The sequence below is a fragment of the Macrosteles quadrilineatus genome, unplaced genomic scaffold (assembly GCF_028750875.1).
Source record: "Macrosteles quadrilineatus isolate MER2022 unplaced genomic scaffold, UCM_ALF_1.0 Scaffold_8__2_contigs__length_117827958, whole genome shotgun sequence".
In the NCBI taxonomy this organism is placed as follows: domain Eukaryota; kingdom Metazoa; phylum Arthropoda; class Insecta; order Hemiptera; family Cicadellidae; genus Macrosteles; species Macrosteles quadrilineatus.
Window position 1 is genome coordinate 90,151,828 of NW_026542601.1, and position 17,318 is coordinate 90,169,145.

General features: G+C 34.5%; 2 protein-coding genes across 2 annotated transcripts in view; one reads left to right on the forward strand and one right to left on the reverse strand.

The window, feature by feature from the left end:
• Positions 1-91: 91 nt before the first annotated feature.
• LOC128999833 (thioredoxin reductase-like selenoprotein T homolog CG3887) lies at positions 92-10,697 on the forward strand. Its single transcript, XM_054426535.1, has 4 exons — positions 92-286; positions 3,973-4,102; positions 9,316-9,514; positions 10,214-10,697. Exons 1-4 carry the CDS (start codon positions 129-131, stop codon positions 10,336-10,338), a joined length of 612 nt encoding a protein of 203 aa, XP_054282510.1. The 5' UTR covers positions 92-128; the 3' UTR covers positions 10,339-10,697.
• The window catches only part of LOC128999832 (collagen alpha-1(IV) chain-like), a 106,655-nt gene continuing 100,032 nt past the window's right edge, over positions 10,696-17,318 (reverse strand). Inside the window, exons 30-35 of the mRNA XM_054426534.1 lie at positions 16,581-16,751; positions 15,715-15,900; positions 14,909-15,086; positions 13,057-13,171; positions 12,560-12,720; positions 10,696-11,570 (exon numbers count right to left, since the gene is read on the reverse strand). Of these exons, the coding sequence (XP_054282509.1) occupies positions 11,393-11,570; positions 12,560-12,720; positions 13,057-13,171; positions 14,909-15,086; positions 15,715-15,900; positions 16,581-16,751 (989 nt within the window). The 3' untranslated portion in view covers positions 10,696-11,392. The remainder of the gene's footprint in view (positions 11,571-12,559; positions 12,721-13,056; positions 13,172-14,908; positions 15,087-15,714; positions 15,901-16,580; positions 16,752-17,318) is intronic.

The window sequence follows — 17,318 nt, forward strand, 5'->3', positions numbered from 1 at the left end:
TTTTAGATAGGATCGGATTGGGTGACAGACTGACAGACAGACGAATTCGTTCAGTGAGTTTTGTGTTTGTATTGTCTGTCATTGTGTTATGTTATAACTTCTTATAAGTCAGTTATTCAGTCTTCAAAATGGATAGTGGAAGAATGTTCTGTGGCATTATTTTCTCAATATTTTTGATTTATTCTATAAAAGAAATTTTTGTAGAAACTAGTGCTGAAAAAGAAATTCCTGTTACCAAAGTCGGGTTATCTTCTAAAATAGGACCCACGCTGAAATTTTATTACTGGTAAGACTGTTTACGTTGATGTACAGTAATTTCCTTGCTATCTTTTATCACATTATTTGTAACCAACCAAGGATATTATTTTTAATTTGTCATATTTTAGCCTAACTAAAATTGAGTCTCCTTACCCTATATCATCCAGTTTCTTACAATATTAGTTTCCATTCTTAAATGATATACCTATCAAGAAAAATCAACTAAAATAGGCCTATTTAAGTTTGGTTAGATACTTAGGCCTAGGCAGTCAGGAAGTCAATGTTTTAAAAATCAGACGTGTAGGGAATGATTGTAACATAGGTCAGGAGTTCCCATTTTGTGTAAACGTACAGTAGGCTAACCAGTTTTTACAATTGGGGGCTGCACTTAACCGTAGGTCCTACACTCAATCAAATGAAAATATCGATTGATATATCGATTAATCGACTGTTTCATTCGAATAAGTGTAGGGCCTAAAGTAAAGTGGCAGCCCAATTGGGGTGTAATAAGTTGTTAGACGACTGGCAGAACTTACGAGTACCGGTACACTTCCATATCTGTTGTCAAAAACAACTGAATGAAAATATCGATCGATATATTGATTATTTATTTTGATATACCCATCATTTGGTTAGTTTTTTAGGTTTAGGTTAACCTAACTAACCAAGCAATATATTGAATGAAACAATCGAATAATCGATATATCCATCGATATTTTCATTTGGTTGTTTTTGACAACAACGGAAGTCTACTCGAACTTACAACTCCACTGCTGAGATTTAAGATCGTTATCGTGGAATTTTTCATATCAAGCCTACTTAATTGATCTAATAAGCACGTGTTATTGATTGGATGTAGTATTTTAAGTAGCCTATTATTACCAGTCAATCATATGGTTTGGTTACTTTGGTTTAAGTTACTTAACTTAACTGAGGTTTTCATTTTTTTATGTATAACTTAACTTACCTACCGGTACTTAATTGACTTATAAGTTAACTTACTTAGTCTACTTAATGAAAACATTTGATTATAAGCTTAAGATTATCAAAAGTAGTAACTTAGTCTGATTATAGTAGGCCTAAGTAGTAAAATTGAGGTGGTGTCTGTCTGGGCAGCTGTCACAACTAAAATACTAAACCAATACAGCCGAAATTAAGCACCGAGATGGTCCACATATCTAGGAATGTCAAGGCCTATTCACATCTCTGAGTTCTTCTCGGGCCACGCCCCTTGGATGTCCTAAGTTTTGAGGGGAGGTTTTCAAAAGTAAACATTAATTTGTCTCCATGGAATCACAATAAAATTCATAATGTTAACCTTTGCATTGACATTCCAATGTGAAATGCCATAATGCTTAAACTTATTTCACAATTTCAGACAGATTTGATAAAAAAAATTAAATATATTTTATACAGCTACGTAGTAAGTTAGGATTAATTTTTGTAGGTATTTAATCTAAAACTATCATAGATTATTATTTATTCTAAATCTATGCCTTTGATTATATGAAACTGATTGTTACGGGAACTTATTCCCTTCGCGAAGCACGTGTAGCCTATAACTAAGCTGCTAGTCAAGTAAATCGTTTCGTTAACCACATAGATATCCATGTTTTACAACTAATAATCATGATATTTGAGTTAAGTTATTTTTTATTCAACCTTTTTGAACTTGGTGCCATTTTATAGGGAATCAAAAATGCTAAATAAATGTGTACCGGTACCGGATACCTACCTAACTTACTTTACTTTTTTTTCATAAAATCAGCCATTTTTTTATAATTTAAGTTTAAAAATTTTAAATGGCCGCCATTTCGAAATTTTTAATTGGACCAAGATAGTTTCTTTTATTTCACATGGGTCACTTCTACCAAGGGGAGACTGTACCTTTTCTGGTTCAGTGCTTTTTAAATGGATATTCTCTACAAGTTCAAGTACATATAGCACGTAAACTACTAAACCTATCATACAGATTTTTTGCACACTTAATTATCACATCCATATCATTACGTTAAACCACTTTTTAAAGAAATATAGCCTATCAATATAAAAATTATTTTCAATAATTTAAAAAATACAAATTTTTATGCGATAGGCTATTCTAAAAATAAAAATAAATTATTTTTTAAATGAAAATTTATAACTAATCAATATATGATTGGTTTAATACTCAACAAGTACCCAGACTAATGCATGCAAATTTTAAGTCTCTATGTATTACAGATTTTGAACTATGTGTACCTAAAGATAAAAAAACTAACTTTCGGAAAAACACACTTAAAGCTTTGCAGCACACACTCAAAGCCATAAGAATAGTGTGGCCGAAACCTCGGTAGAGTTAGCTTTGTTTATTTATTGTTATCACAAGAAGCTTTCTAATATTCTAAGTATTATATATTTTCTTAATCAGGAAGAAATGGAGATTAATTTTAGACGAAAAACAAAAATTTATTTTTTAAGACATAAAAGGTTCAGTCTCCCCTTAACATACATACCAAGCTTCATAAAGATCGGTCAGAACAATCAAAAGATGAAAATGTTTTGTAATAAAAAAAGGTGGATAGGCTGGTTAACGAAGCGATTTTGGAAATGTTTTACTGTTGATTTTCTCTTTATTTTGACCCAAGTAATCACTACATGCATTTTGTCCCTACTCTTTTTGAACAACCTGTATGAAATAAAATAAAAACTAGGCTACCTAACTTTAAAGTCAGTTGTGCTTATCTCCCATGATTGTGAAGCTATCGAAGCTACAGAAGCATTCTTCTGTGGCTGACTGTACACTGTCTAGTCTAGTCTAATCTAGTCACTGCCTTGTTCTAAGTATTTCTTTTTTTTCACTAAATTATATCTTGTTATCTATTTTTTCTGTAAGTATACCGTAGTCTTGACTGTGACATCTAAATGACCTTTGTATCTATTTGATTTTTTTGTCTATGCCTTATTTGTTATGTACTGTAATTTATCTTTGACTTGTGTTTTTGCAGCATATATTCAACTTTATTAACGTATCCTAATGCATGTACATGTCTAATGGAATAAAATCTTGATTCTTGATTCTCGATCAGCAATTTCTACGCAACCTTTGTAGATGTCTTCTGAAATCAATTAATAACCAGGCCTATCCAGAAAATAATTTAAGTTGTTTAAATAGCACCCATAAAGAGAGGAGTAACATTAACATTGTCTTGAAAAGTGCCAAATTGTTGTGTTTTGAACATTTTAAAAAAAGTGTAGAGGGTAGTCTGACGTTATGTGATCTGCTTCTATTGCTAGAGGAATAGAATTTGATCTATTCTTTGGTTACTAGAGGAACATCGTTATCCTTTACTGCTCTCATGGTACAAAATAGGCACTAAGTAGTTTACGTTATCGAGTAAAATAAAAAAAATCAAAGGTTTGGAACTAATTTTCTGATGACTGGCTCTTGGATAATCAACCCCCATTGTATAGACTAGCTTGTATTTTGGATAATCAACATTCCCAGCTTCATAAAGATCGGTCGGAACAATCAAAAGATGAAAATGTTTTATAATAAAAAAAGATGGATAGCCTAGATCTGGTTAACGAAACGATTTTGGAAAAGTTTTAGGCCTACTCTTGATTTTCTCTTTATTTTGACCCAAGGAATCACTACGTGAATTTTGAACATTGTACCAACCCCCATGGTATGGACTAGCTTGTATTTTGCTAATCCTAGTTTTTTTGTTACAGCTACTCCTGTGGGTACAGGAAAGCATTTGATGAGTATTCTGCTATCCTACACAAGAAATATCCAGAAATCAGCATCGAAGGAGGCAATTATGAACCTCCTGGGTACAGCATGTTCGTTGCAAAATTTGTGGTATGTTAAATATTAGGCTATAGTTTTATTTAAATGCAATTTAGCCAGGATGAATATTTCCTGCTTAAAGGATCGAAAGTAGTTTTCATCTCGATATGTAGCCTGGGTTCTTTAACTCTAGTGAAGATTTAAGAAGATTGTATTGATCAATGGCTGTAGTATTTGCTTAGCATTTCCTTTCAAGGTTTTGATCCCTCCCCATCTTGTTAAGTAATAGCTAAATAATCTTCTTAAAGAAATACTTGAAGAGGGCTTTTTGAGATAAGTTTTCTTCCTGCAGTACAGTCAGTGTGAAATAATGTGACCCTTCTTAATTGAATATAATTTAAACTATACCTTTGCACTTTTGCACAAAATAAGATTGAAATGTCTTCTTGCATGAAAGAATCCATTCACTTAGTAAATAAAGTAACCTATGTACAGTAAGCAATAAAATTATAATATCTCAGCTCAAATTCATTGCTTACGACTTCTATTTGAAAGTTTTTCGTCATCTTTTATAACAATACTTGCAGCTTCAAAGAATTATGGTTGTCACATGAATAATTTTCTCAATTTGTATTGTGTAGGCCTACCTACAAATATTTTGTATCCTTATTCAAGTTCTGAGTGTGTTTCCCACCTGTTCAAATACATTATAATCTAAGCTATTCAGTCTATAGGCCTACCTAAACAAGGGGATTACAACAGTTAGTTGCTGTTGAGTAACGGTTTATCAAAGTACATTGTCACTAATGTTTTTTTTTCTTTTTTGTAAAAGACTAAAAAGGTACCTATTTTAATAGTATCCCTAGAATTTTTTTAATACGTATTGTCTGATTTGGATTAAATTTGGTATGTAGGTACTAATTTGGAACAAAATTGTGTAACTCACATTGGTATATAAATTACGGTTTAAAAGTTATATTAACTAATGTTATTTTCCCATTCTACCCCTACTACACTACTTTGGTACTTTGTATTTAAAATATAAAAAATAGGACTTTGAAAAAAACTGGTTTTGATTAAAATTAGTATCTTATGGTACTTATAATTCTTATCAAAACAGTGCAACCTCCCATTAAGTTAACACAAAACTAATGCAAGGATAAAACAGGCTCTCATCCTTGTTATATGTTCATTAACTGACCCCCTTAAACCCCTACTTGAGTGATTTATAAACAGACAATTTAAAACTTTATCGGTCTTGTGGTAATTTTGCATTACCTTTACCTTTACCTTTACCTTCTTCTTCACCGCCACTCTCCTTAAGACAGGGGGTACGTCTTCTTCTTTGGGCAAGGCCCTAGGAAGTTTATTGTTGGTCAAAGTTTGACCTGGGTTCTTGTTTTGGTGTATGTGTGAGTCTATCTGTTTTTGTTGATGGTGTAAAATTCTTGTTTGGTGTAGCATGGATTTTGTGTGAGATGATTTGTTAGGGTTTGCTTGAATTTGGTTTTGTTAGGTTTTAGGGATTTGATGTTTTGGGGAAGGTGGTTATAGAATTTTGTGCCAGTATACAAGGGTTGGTCCTGTGCCTTCTTTAGTCTTTTGTAAGGGAGGTCTATATCTTCTTTCTTCCTTGTGTTGTGTTGATGAATTTCTGCTCTTGTCTTATTGTTCTCTTGTATGGAATATTGAATGGTGTCACAGATGTACATGGATAGAACTGTTAATATTTTGTCTTCTCTGAAGTGCTGTCGGCAGGGTGTGTTGTATGGAAGATCATTTATTATTCTTAAAGCTTTTTTTTGTAGTATTAAGATTGGTTCAATGTATGTTTGGGGTGCACTTCCCCAGGCTATTAGGCCGAATTTGATGTGGGATGCCATGAGTGAGTGGTATGCTATTAGTGCTGGATTTTTCCCTGCTATGGTTTTTATTCGTTTTATTGCATAGAAGGCTGAGGATAGTTTGTTGATTAAGAATTCTGAGTGCTTATTGAAAGTTAGTGTGCTATCTAGTTGGAGTCCTAAAAATTTAGTATGGTTAACTGTTGCAATAATGTTTCCTTCCTGCGGTTCTTGGGGTTGAGTGGTTTTGGCTGTGAAATTGATTTGAAATGTTTTTGAGTGGTTGACTTTTAAGCTGATGGTATTAAGTTCTTCTTCTATTGTTTTCATGGTTGATTTTATTCTTTCTTCAACTTCATTGCGGTTTTGTCCTGGTATTATCAGGGTGGTGTCGTCTGCAAACATAATGCATTCGGAGTATGCTGGCAATTTTGTTGGTATTGTATTGATATATATCAAGAAAAGTAGAGGGCCAAGGACTGACCCTTGCGGCACCCCATTCTTCATGTGTTTTTGTTTTGATCTAAATTTTCTGTCGTTATTTTGTTGATTTGATTTGATTTCAACGATTTGGTTTCTTTCCGATAGGTAGCTTTTCATCCATTTTTGTGCTTTATTTGTAATTCCTATTTCTTGAAGTTTGTTTAGAAGGGTGTCCCAGTTTAGGCAATCAAACGCCTTCCGTAGATCTAGAAATACAGCTGAGACTTGTTGTTTTTTTTCCCAATTTTCAGTGATTATGTTTAGTAGGTCTGCTATGGCTGAATTTATTGATCTGTTGTTTCTGAATCCATGTTGGTGTATGTGGAGTTTGTTGTGTAAAGTTAAGTAATCCATAATTTGTCCATGTATTGCCTTCTCAAGGTACTTTGATATGGTTGGCAGTATCGCAATTGGTCGGTAGTTTTCGATGTTCTGTTTATTGGATTTTTTGAATTTAGGGTAGACTAGAGATGTTTTCAGCTTTGTTGGTACTGTATCTGTTAGTATTGATGTGTTAATGATGTTTAGAAGGGGTTTCAGGAGTTGGTCCTTACAGTGCAGAAGAAGTTTGCCTGGTATTCCATCCGCTCCTGCTGTGTTGTTGTGTTTTGTGGTTTTTATTATTTGTAAAAGGGTTTTTTCAGAAATTGTTTCAAATTTAGTTAGTTTGATGCTGTTGTCTTGAGTTGGTAGATGATGTTGTATGGGTATCTGAGTTCCTTCATCTTGTTGGCCTATTGATAAAAAATAGGTGTTGAAAGCTTCAGCTATGATTTGGGGTTTATTTTCCTGTTTCCCGTTGATGTTCAATGTTATATTGGTGTCTTCTGGGACCTTTTTTCTTCTTTCTTCGTTTATAATCTTCCATATTTCCTTTGTAGGATTGGTTGCTTCTGTTATTTGTTTCTGTATTTTGTTTTTTTTTTGCGTCACGTACTTGTTGATCATATTTTTTCTTCAGTATCGTGTAGTCATTTTTATCTTTGAGGCCTCCAGTGGCTAGAAAGTTGTTTTTAGCCTTTAGTGTGTTTTTTTTTAGTTCCTGTAGTTCTTTTGTCATGAGGAAGGGCTGTGTATTTTTTTGGACGATAGTTTTAGTTTGTAGTGGGCTTATAACGTCCAGATGGTATTGAAGTATTCCGATAAATTTGTTTAGTTTTTCTTCAATGTTTGTTTCAGTGTATATTTCATGCCAGCTTTCTTTTTTTAATTGTAGTTTTATTAGGTCCATATTTTCAGTTGATAGATTTCTAGAGGTTGTTTTTTTCGGGCGTTGGGTTTTAATTTTCGTTTTAATGATGCATTCTATTCCGTGGTGGTCTGATATTATATTATCTATTACTTTTGTTTGAGGTCCTAGATAGTTTGTTATACAACAGTCAATACTCGTTTCTATGTTTATTGCTTTTCTTGTTGGGGGTAGATCTTCCAGTTTTAAGTTGTGTTGGTGTAGTATGCTTTTGAGATTTTTTAGCGCCTCAGAGTTCTCAAGTGTGTTGATGTTTAGGTCTCCTAGTAGTATGATTTGTTTATTTTTTGTTGAGATGGAGTGTAAAAAGTTGTCTAGATGGTTTAGGAATTCTTGTGGTTTCCCTGATGTTGGTCGATGCGCGCAGATGGTTATGATTTTTTTAGAGGCAATTTTGAGTTCAATTGCCGCTAATTCGCATACTAGTTCTTCTGTGTAGTCTGCTGTATTGATGGTAAGTATTTTCGAATCTAGATTTTCTCGAGTGTAGATTGAGGCTCCTCCCCATTTGTGGGATTCTCTTGAAAAGTGTGCTTGTAGTTTGTATCCTGCCATGTAGATCTGTTCCAAAGTTTCCTTGTTGTGGCCATGTTCAGTTATCATAAGTATGTGTGGATTTATTTCTTCAAGATGTAATTTCAATTGGTCAATTTTATTCTGTAGGCCGCGTTGTATGTTGAGGTGAAAAATTTTGAGTTTTTGTTCAGTGAATTTTCCGGTATTCTTGTTTTTGTTATGGTTGTAGGTTATGCTTTTTCTTCCTGGGTTTGCATTGGGCCTAGTGAGTTTTTTTGGAGGTTTTTTGAAGGAGATAAAGAGTCGTTCGATGTTCTAGGAGTTTGCATGTTTATGTCGATTTCTTCCTTTGGTGGGGGATTGTTATGATCCACATGTAGTGTTTTGGGTGCTGTGTGGCCAAGGTCCTTTAGGATGAAATTTGCCAGTTGGAAGTCGCCTAGAGGGTTTAGGTGTAGTCCGTCTTTATCGATTCCTCGGGTTGTCACTTCTTCGTTAGGGTCTCTAAAAACTAGGTGTAGGTTGTCGCACATGAATCTTAGTGCCTCGTTTACTTCTCTCACATATTGTGTCGATATATCTCTTCTGTGGAGAATTCCATTTATTATCCATATTGTATCTTTGAATTTTTTTTTTTGCTGATTCTAAGGTGTACCATAATGGTCTCATGACATCATTTGGAGTTTTTGAGTGGATGAGATTGTTTGTGCCTATATGAACTACTACTGTATGTGGTAGGGTTTGGAGTGATGATAGGTGCTTGCTCAGTGTTTGTATCCTGGCTCCCGGCATACAGTGTGTTTGAATATCTGGTGTGTGTTCCGTGTAATGTTTAATGTTTCGAACAATGGAGTCTCCTAGTATCAGTACTTCTGATTCGTTTTTAGTAGGCCCACTGTTTGGGTGGTTTTGCTTTGCCTTGTCATTTAATATTGAGTTGGTGGGTATGTTTTTGTCTAAGCCGTTTTCTGTAATGTTCCTACCTTCTTTAGAGTGGTGGGTTTTTATGAGGTTGTATAGTTCAGCAATTTTTTCTCCCTTTATTATTGTTTCTTCATTTATAAAAGAGTTCAACCATTTACATTTTTTTTCGTTAACTAGGCTTATTAATTGTTGTGTTTAATGACTTAATAAATAATTTCTCATTTTACATATCTATGGAAGTTTGTTGATTCTTCCTGTGCACTGTGCAGGGCCTGGGCAAGTTACTGGTGATAGTTTGTATCCTGTCGGGCATAAACTTGTTCCGATACTTTGGCCAAGAGGCCCCTCCCTCGTGGTGGGTGTGGTGTGTGGAGAACAAACTCTACGCTTGTCTCATGATCTTCTTCCTCTCCAATGCACTAGAGGGTCACTTGGTGTCCACCGGAGCTTTTGAAATCTCGCTAAACGGTAAGTAATCATTGGTTAGCAAACCCATTCACTTAAGTGATGTTGATCGAACAAGCTAGACTCAAGATTCAAAATTTGGGAGTCAATCTATAATAGAAATTTAGTTAAGGGAGCTTTTTTACCTGCCCTAGTAAAATTGTGAACATTTAGGAACCATTATTTTTGTTTTTCACACCTGATTCAAATAAATTAGTGATTTAGGAAGGAGAACCTCTTGATCTAAGGAGATGACTTCAAATTTGCTGAGATTGTGAGAGATGATCATAAATTTTCTGCAACTTTGGTGTAAACAATTTTAGAAATCAATTTTAAGTTTTGAATTGACCAAAAATTAAACAACAGCGAGATTTTCATATTAGATTCTACATGACTTTTACCGGTACTACTACTAAAAATTGCACCACTAAAATTATTCTCTGCTATTCCTCATGTCTTAGTCACAGTACGAACAGACAACTATGGCTGAATGGACATTTTGTAGTGGTGTTTTTATATTGTAAGGTTTTCAATTTTATTTTCGATGATGGTTTCAAAATAGAAATGGTGGTTTTAATGGAAAACACATTCAACGACTTTATCATATTCTTTCCAACAATCTGCATGTCTAATCTAACTTACCGACCTAGCACCATTGGCTTTCATTTTGAGTTAAGTGAATCTGATATACAGTTTATACAATATACATGTTGTATGTTGCAGACATGCCAGTGTGGTCAAAACTAGAGACCGGTAGAATCCCCCAACCCCCAGAGCTATTCCAGATCATTGACAACCACATGCAGTTTGATGACACAATCGAACTTAAACCAGGGTTTGCAAAATGAAACCATCTCGGACCACGCTACTAATGAATTTGTGATATACATCTAGTGCAATGGACTCAACCACTCCATGCTCATATGTCCTGCCTTTTGTAAAGTAGATGTACAGAATATGTCGTTACCCTTGTATAATCACTACATAGAAGACAACCGATAAATGATCATCGTCATCATCATCATCTTATTGATTTTAGTTATTCAGAACTGTTTTATTATTTATTATTTTAAGATCACTTTGTAGATCGAATTTACAAATTTACTTTTTTAGATGAGATATTTTATTGTAATTTAAGTGTCATATATGTATGTGTTATTAAGTCATATATGTTATGAATAAAGGTTATATACTTTACTATGACAAAGTCTTTCTACGTTTATTTATAAAACATTGGTCCTTTATCCTATATTACAGTGGCAGTGTTTCTCTTAGACTGTCTACGACCACTAAGCTTAAGTTACAATTTTAATTTGTTTTAATACATTTTATTTACAATACAATAGACATTCTCAGTAACTTTATATGGTAATTAACTTATAAATATGACACTTTATACACTGTTAATATTACTCGTAAAACACTAACACTCAATAACAATTATTATAAATATAGACCTAGTAAAGACTCCTCCAAGCAATAAAAACACTAAATCAGCTAACAAAATTACATTTAAATGTCTTATAGTTAATCATTACAAAATATTCAAAATTTATTCAAACAAGCCCTAAGACGTTATAACTTTATAATTACTACATGAAAATCAAATCTAGTTACATTGATTTACATACCAAAATAATTCTACATATGAGGGAAATTTGACTTGGTGGGAACTAAAAAAATTTCCATACATTATAGACATTTGATCTCTCTACGTTTAGTTACAAATTTCAAACCAAATAACTCAGAACAATGTAAAAATATGATTGTAAGCTAAATCAAATTGTTAGTGATGACAGTCAAAATATGAACCGTCCCAGGGTGCTTGAGCTTTCACGACTGTCACGAGGAGGTTTCACTCAGCTATCACACAGTTTAGCGTTTGTCGGGTTGGTACAATGACTAGTAGTTGGGCCGAGGCCGAGGCCAGTATTTGGTGTTGGTTCTGGTGTTCCAACTCTGTAGTCTACTTGGAGCTTTCTTACTCTGTCTCTGGCGTAGACATACAGAACATCTGCTGATACGAGACTGCAGCGTGTTACCCTTCAACGTCTGTTGTCGGGGCTTGCGGAACATATCCCTGAAACAAGTTAAATCATGAATCACTGTCTTTTAGCAAATTTCCCATGTAGGGAATAAGCTGTTACTGTAGCTCTCATGGTAAGATCTAGGACTAATTTACTTTTTCGTTCAATGTCCTCAGAGGTCAAAAACACCATCTGTTCAAATTCATATATATGGTGTGTGTGTCCGTTAGCGCAACAACTCGAGTAAAAGCTATGCGAATTTAATGAATTTTGGTACAAACATGTTAACACTGTTAACCTACGTTTATTCAAACGAGTTTGCAATCCAGCATGTCTGGACCATGGGAACGGGGTTGTATGGGGGTCTTTATGGGGTAAAAATAGGTTTTTCACAATTTAGCTGCGGTGGGAGTGTTAGTTTTAACGTGAAAGGTATTTTATTATTGACCAAGAACAACGAGAAGATCTAACAATAAGATCGCAAGCTTTATCCTTAGAAAAGTCAATCTTGATGGTTTGAAACTGGACCCAGCTGTCCTTGATCATTGTGCTTATAATAAATGATCCTGGCTAATGAAACAGTTGATCTTAGTAATGAAACCACACAGTGCATCCACTCCATCCTATACTATTATGCATTTATGTTCTGTTTAAAATATATACACAAAGTATGTCACTTTCTGAGTGAAGTGATTAAACTAACAGGTTCAGATGTTTACCTGACTGTTTCTTTCATACACTTGAGCATGTTTATTTAATTTAATTTGGAATAAATCCAGTCGCGGTTGAGTTATTTATCGTCCTTTTGTATTACCAATCATTCATATTTTACTTTTACTTTTCTTTTATTCATTTTTACATTAGTTCAAATTTTGTTGTCGGCTGAAAAAGTCTCATACAATACAAACAGATCAAAGAAACCAAATTTTAATGTTCATGATCTTTGGTTTTTTAGCTTCATGTGTTAAAACATAATAAAAAAAATAACTGAACAGACTAAATATGAATTGTTGTAACCACTAGAGATTCTATTCGGTCTCACCTCTCCTCTATGGTTGCTAGCCAGTAAGAGTAGGCTGTGGTGAAGTAGTTGCATCGGCCGGTGCCGTGACATTCGATGAACGGTGTTGGTCGGAAGTCCTTTAGACATGAGCCAGGGCTGACAAGAGACTGTCCTCCGCCTTCAGCGCCTGCGTCTGTGTGCTGCAAAACATAGGTTATAATGTAGTATATAACAGGTTAATGATTTCACAAAGAACACAAGAACCTAGATTTTAAAGGCTTACTTTTAGATGACAACAAACCTAAACAGAAAAAAGTCCCTCCTGACACAAGAATGTGTTTGTATTTTTGAACGTTGTATTTTCAATACCATTAATAGAACAAATAAAATAAAATTATTTTTCTATTTTTAATTTTACTTATATGAACCAGTTTTCGAATAAAAATATTGCCACACATCTTTACAAAAATGTTTGTATGTTTAATATAAAACGCTATAGAAATTTCAAACCAGTTTGTTGATCCATAGATGCTTACCATAATGAAGCTGTATCCAATCCACAATTCCTCCCATCCGGCAGGACAAGGGGGAATGGACATGGACTGACTGTGGACCGCAATCACCCTGGTAGGAGCCTCACACACGGCACATCTGAAACGGGCTTACAATTGTAATTACAATTTTCTACACACTTTTGCTCTAAACTTGGAAAACCATGATTTTGATAAAATAAAAGGATTACCTTTACCTTATCCAACCACAGTTGCTGGTATATTACTAGTTTCGTCAGGTCATTGTATGGAACCACATCATCAATGTATTAATACATTGTGGTACTCAACCAATCAGTCAGTCATCGGTTGAAATCAGGCCACTTTGGCTACCCATTTTGAACAAGGAACTAAAGGATAGGGAACTTAATTGTTCAATAAATAGGGAAATAACGAGTTCTCCTCAAAATTTGCACGTTATCTTAACTCGTAGTAAAACTCGTGATAGGAATAAACAGAATTAACACCCAACTTGCGACATCGTACATCACTCCGCCATTTTGTTGGTTTTACTTTTCCAGGGACCGGAAGCCATTTCTGTTGTCTCCGTGTTTCCGATTGGTCGGCCATATTGCATCAGTCTCATTGGTGGAGTCATTGCGAACGGTGCTATTAGTGTTCCATTGTGTGAGCTTTTTACGTTACACCTTTTATAGATTATAGTGTTTCGTGATTGGTTATTATTTGCATGTTGTATCATGACTTGACTGCTATACAGTGCATATTTTTGACTGCTACCTTCTGTAGTGTATTCCAACTTAGGTTGAGCGTTTGTGTATTGTTAGTTGTAATGTGTTCGTTAAGTTTTTTAACCTGAGGATGAGATCAGATTCCAGATCCCGACGTTGTGTATTGTTTTTTACAATCGTGATGGAAAATGTCTGCAATAAACCTTTGAACAACATGAACAACATTGTGGTATGTCAAAAGATTCTTTAAAATACTGTCAAAACCACCATAGTTCAACTAGTCATGTTGATTAAATGATTAAAATGGCATAAAAAGTGATAAAACTGGTTAAAACTGTAAAGGCTGGCCAGCACTGTCTTATCACTGTCACTGGCTAAATAAAACTGACTGAATCATTAGGTGTCTTCTTCTCACCAGTGCCACCTGTATTTCAGTTTGTTTTGTTCTTCTATTTTATACTTCTATGATTTGTAGCTTGTCAATATATCTATCAATTATAATATTTGACTGAAAAGAAGTCTCATCATTTAAAATGTTTAATGGGTCGAGTTTTTTAACTTTGTATACTTTGTGAATTCTTCTTTAACATCAAGCTTGAAACTTTTTGGTAAAACTTTTCCATTTTAATCATTTAAATGACTAGTTTTGACTATTTTGGTTTTGGCAGTATTTTAAAGGATATTTTGACATACCACGATGTATTAATACATTGATGATGTGGTTGCATACAATGACTTGACGAAGTTCTAAGGAACAAGACTAGTTAGTTCTAGTTGTCATATACCAGCCAGCAGCCGATGTCTAGCTGTTAATTTAATAAAGGATGTTCTGTGTCTAACAATATTTTATCAACTAATAAAATAAATACTTCTCTCTGCCAACACCAGGTAAACTGAGGTCTTTAATAGTTTAACCTGGTTACAGTACGGTCTGATTTTACCCCCCCTCCCCCCATTACAAATTTGACCCGTTACACATTGTAGACCAGGAAGTTGTTGTTTACAAAAAGGGATAAGTCAAATAAGAGTGCTAGCATATAACAGTTGTGCTTTACTAATTCTGTCTATTTTTTGTGGCTCTTAAAAATTGGTATTTGTTATAAAAAGTAATAATAAGTCTTTTAACTGGTGTATACGGTTGCACTAACCTAGAGATATATCTAGTCATCTCAGCAGAAGGTATTGGCATCATCATCATAGGCATAGGCTCCTCAGTGGAGAGCCAGTAGCTGTAGTCGCTGCGACTCGCGTAGTCACATACCTCGTTAAGGTTACAGAACAGGAATGGCATTGTAGAGAACTTTAGCAGACAACTGCCCGGAGCACCTGAGAGCAAGAGGTCATGTTACTAGTCGGACACTTGCAAGGTAAAAAGGGAAGGTTATGAGAAAACCGATGCATGACAATGAATTAGCAAAATGTTGAATCAAAACAATAATTAATAAATTATGCATATTTTCTCAAACTGATGAAAGTTTGCAGCAATCCATCTTTGGAGCAAGAAATTATCTTACATTTGTATGGTTAATGATAGTTGAACATTCTGTCAGTTATCGTGAAATATCCAACTTTTTAGTATGCAATTGTTTTGTGTCTCTGGTGAATGGACTCTTATCTCATAGATAATCCTGTTATCCCAGTAAAAATTCTTATATCATATTGTTGAGATGGTAGCACAATGTTTTGTAATCAGAATGGATTGAAAGATTATTGTAGGATGAAGTGAAATGTCTTTTGTAGCTTTTTTATTTAAAAGAAAAAGACCAGACTGATTTTTGTTTAGTCAGGACCATTTATGGAGAGCCCAACGGCCAAGGACAGGAGTTTTGAACCATTCAAAGGATACTGAACTCTCTCAGAATGAACTTTCAACACTCAGGTGACTTTCTGAATACTTCTCAATTATAAAAACAAAACTCTTGAAAACTTGTGACTAGTGAAACAGTGAGTTTACCTAGGTCTTGTCCGTGGGCGTGAGCATTGCCCATGAAGTGCAGCAAGGAGTAACCTCCCCACATCATCTTGGTTCCCGTAGGACACTCCGGGATAAGATCGGACTGAGAGTGGAAGGTGAAGAAGAAGCCTCTATTAGGAGGTTCCTTGCGTTGTTTTGCTGGAATACCCGGCTCTCCTGCCCTACCTGCGGAATGTAACCAATAGATTATCATAAATTGAATTAAGAGTTGTCTGCTGTATCAATAAATAAATTGCTGGTACCAACTGGAATATATTGCTGTACCATTTAGTACACACTACTTATTTCATTTGAATTTTTATTTACAACATTAATGTTGTTAACGTGGATTGGTAATCAACAGTTGTTTGTTCCATTTTCAAACAATAGACTATTAATTGATTAAGTAAACTATAATAATTGCCATAATAAATAGAGTAGTTATTGTATTTAATGTAGTTTGCTAGATAAGAAACAACACGGCATGCTCCTAAAGTAAAATTCCAGTAGACTTCCGAATATCTACGAGTGGATTAACCAAGCTGTAGATTACCCTTAAACAAAAAAATATAGTAAGCAAGCTAAATACATGTTATACAGTTACAACCAAGATGTTTAGTATGAACAGACCCATAATTTCACCGGCAGATTATAGATTTTATAGGGTTTACTTCACCGACCACCGATGACTCACCGATTACAACCAATAAGTTGATAAGTTACATTTGAAATAATACCCGCTCATTTCCTGAGAGAGCCTTTGCTATGGAGATGAAATATGTTAATGCTGATATGATTTTAAAATGCCCATTTACAACACACAACAATTTAACTTATATTAAACCTTAGCTAGAAAAATTATTTACCCAACTCTCCAGGTAAACCGCTAAGCCCAGGATTTCCTGGGAAACCTCTCTCTCCCTTCTTTCCTGGGAAACCCGAGAAGCCCTGAGGTCCTGGGAATCCTATGTCCCCTCGAACTCCTTTAAGTCCGTTCAGACCTGGCAGTCCTTGTTGTCCAGGAGGTCCTGGGTATCCTGGTAAATTATTTGATTTGGGCATTAGAGGTTTTCAAATTAATTACATATTTTTTGCTTCTTCAAACAATATAGTAATAAATGAAAGCTGTCTTTTATTTATTTAAATGTAATTTGAAATTTTAATTAAATATTCCGTAATACTAGACACTATATTGAGAAGTTTTAAACAATGTTTTGCACTACAATATTTTCCCTGAAACCTTCCTAGCAATTGCAAATGCCAGTACCTGTTATGGTCATTGAAGGAAGTACTATTATCATATTTTATTCTCTGTTAGCAAGAATAAATTACCAAAGGATTTGCTTTTAGACTTACTTCTCTTTTTACTTTAAAAACATTTCCACTTCAGTTGTATAGCAAGATCATTTTTATTGTGATCAGAGTAGTTTTTTTTATTTGCCCCAAAAAAATCAAACTCCGGGACATGACTATGAGTTTGTTTTAAAATGTGTAAGAATCGGTCATGTACTGCAGAATACAGTAAACTGTTGAGTGACAACACTGATTTAGGCTATGTGTCAGCAGCTGTACATACCTATACATATACACACCAGTCATGCAGC

Bases quoted from the DNA above. Each gene is read 5' to 3' on its own strand.
- LOC128999833 (XM_054426535.1), top strand. From the start codon at position 129: ATGGATAGTGGAAGAATGTTCTGTGGCATTATTTTCTCAATATTTTTG. The intron at 4,103-9,315 runs GTATGTTAAATA...TGCACTGTGCAG, and splicing joins TGTTCGTTGCAAAATTTGTG to GGCCTGGGCAAGTTACTGGT. The intron at 9,515-10,213 runs GTAAGTAATCAT...TGTATGTTGCAG, and splicing joins TTTTGAAATCTCGCTAAACG to ACATGCCAGTGTGGTCAAAA.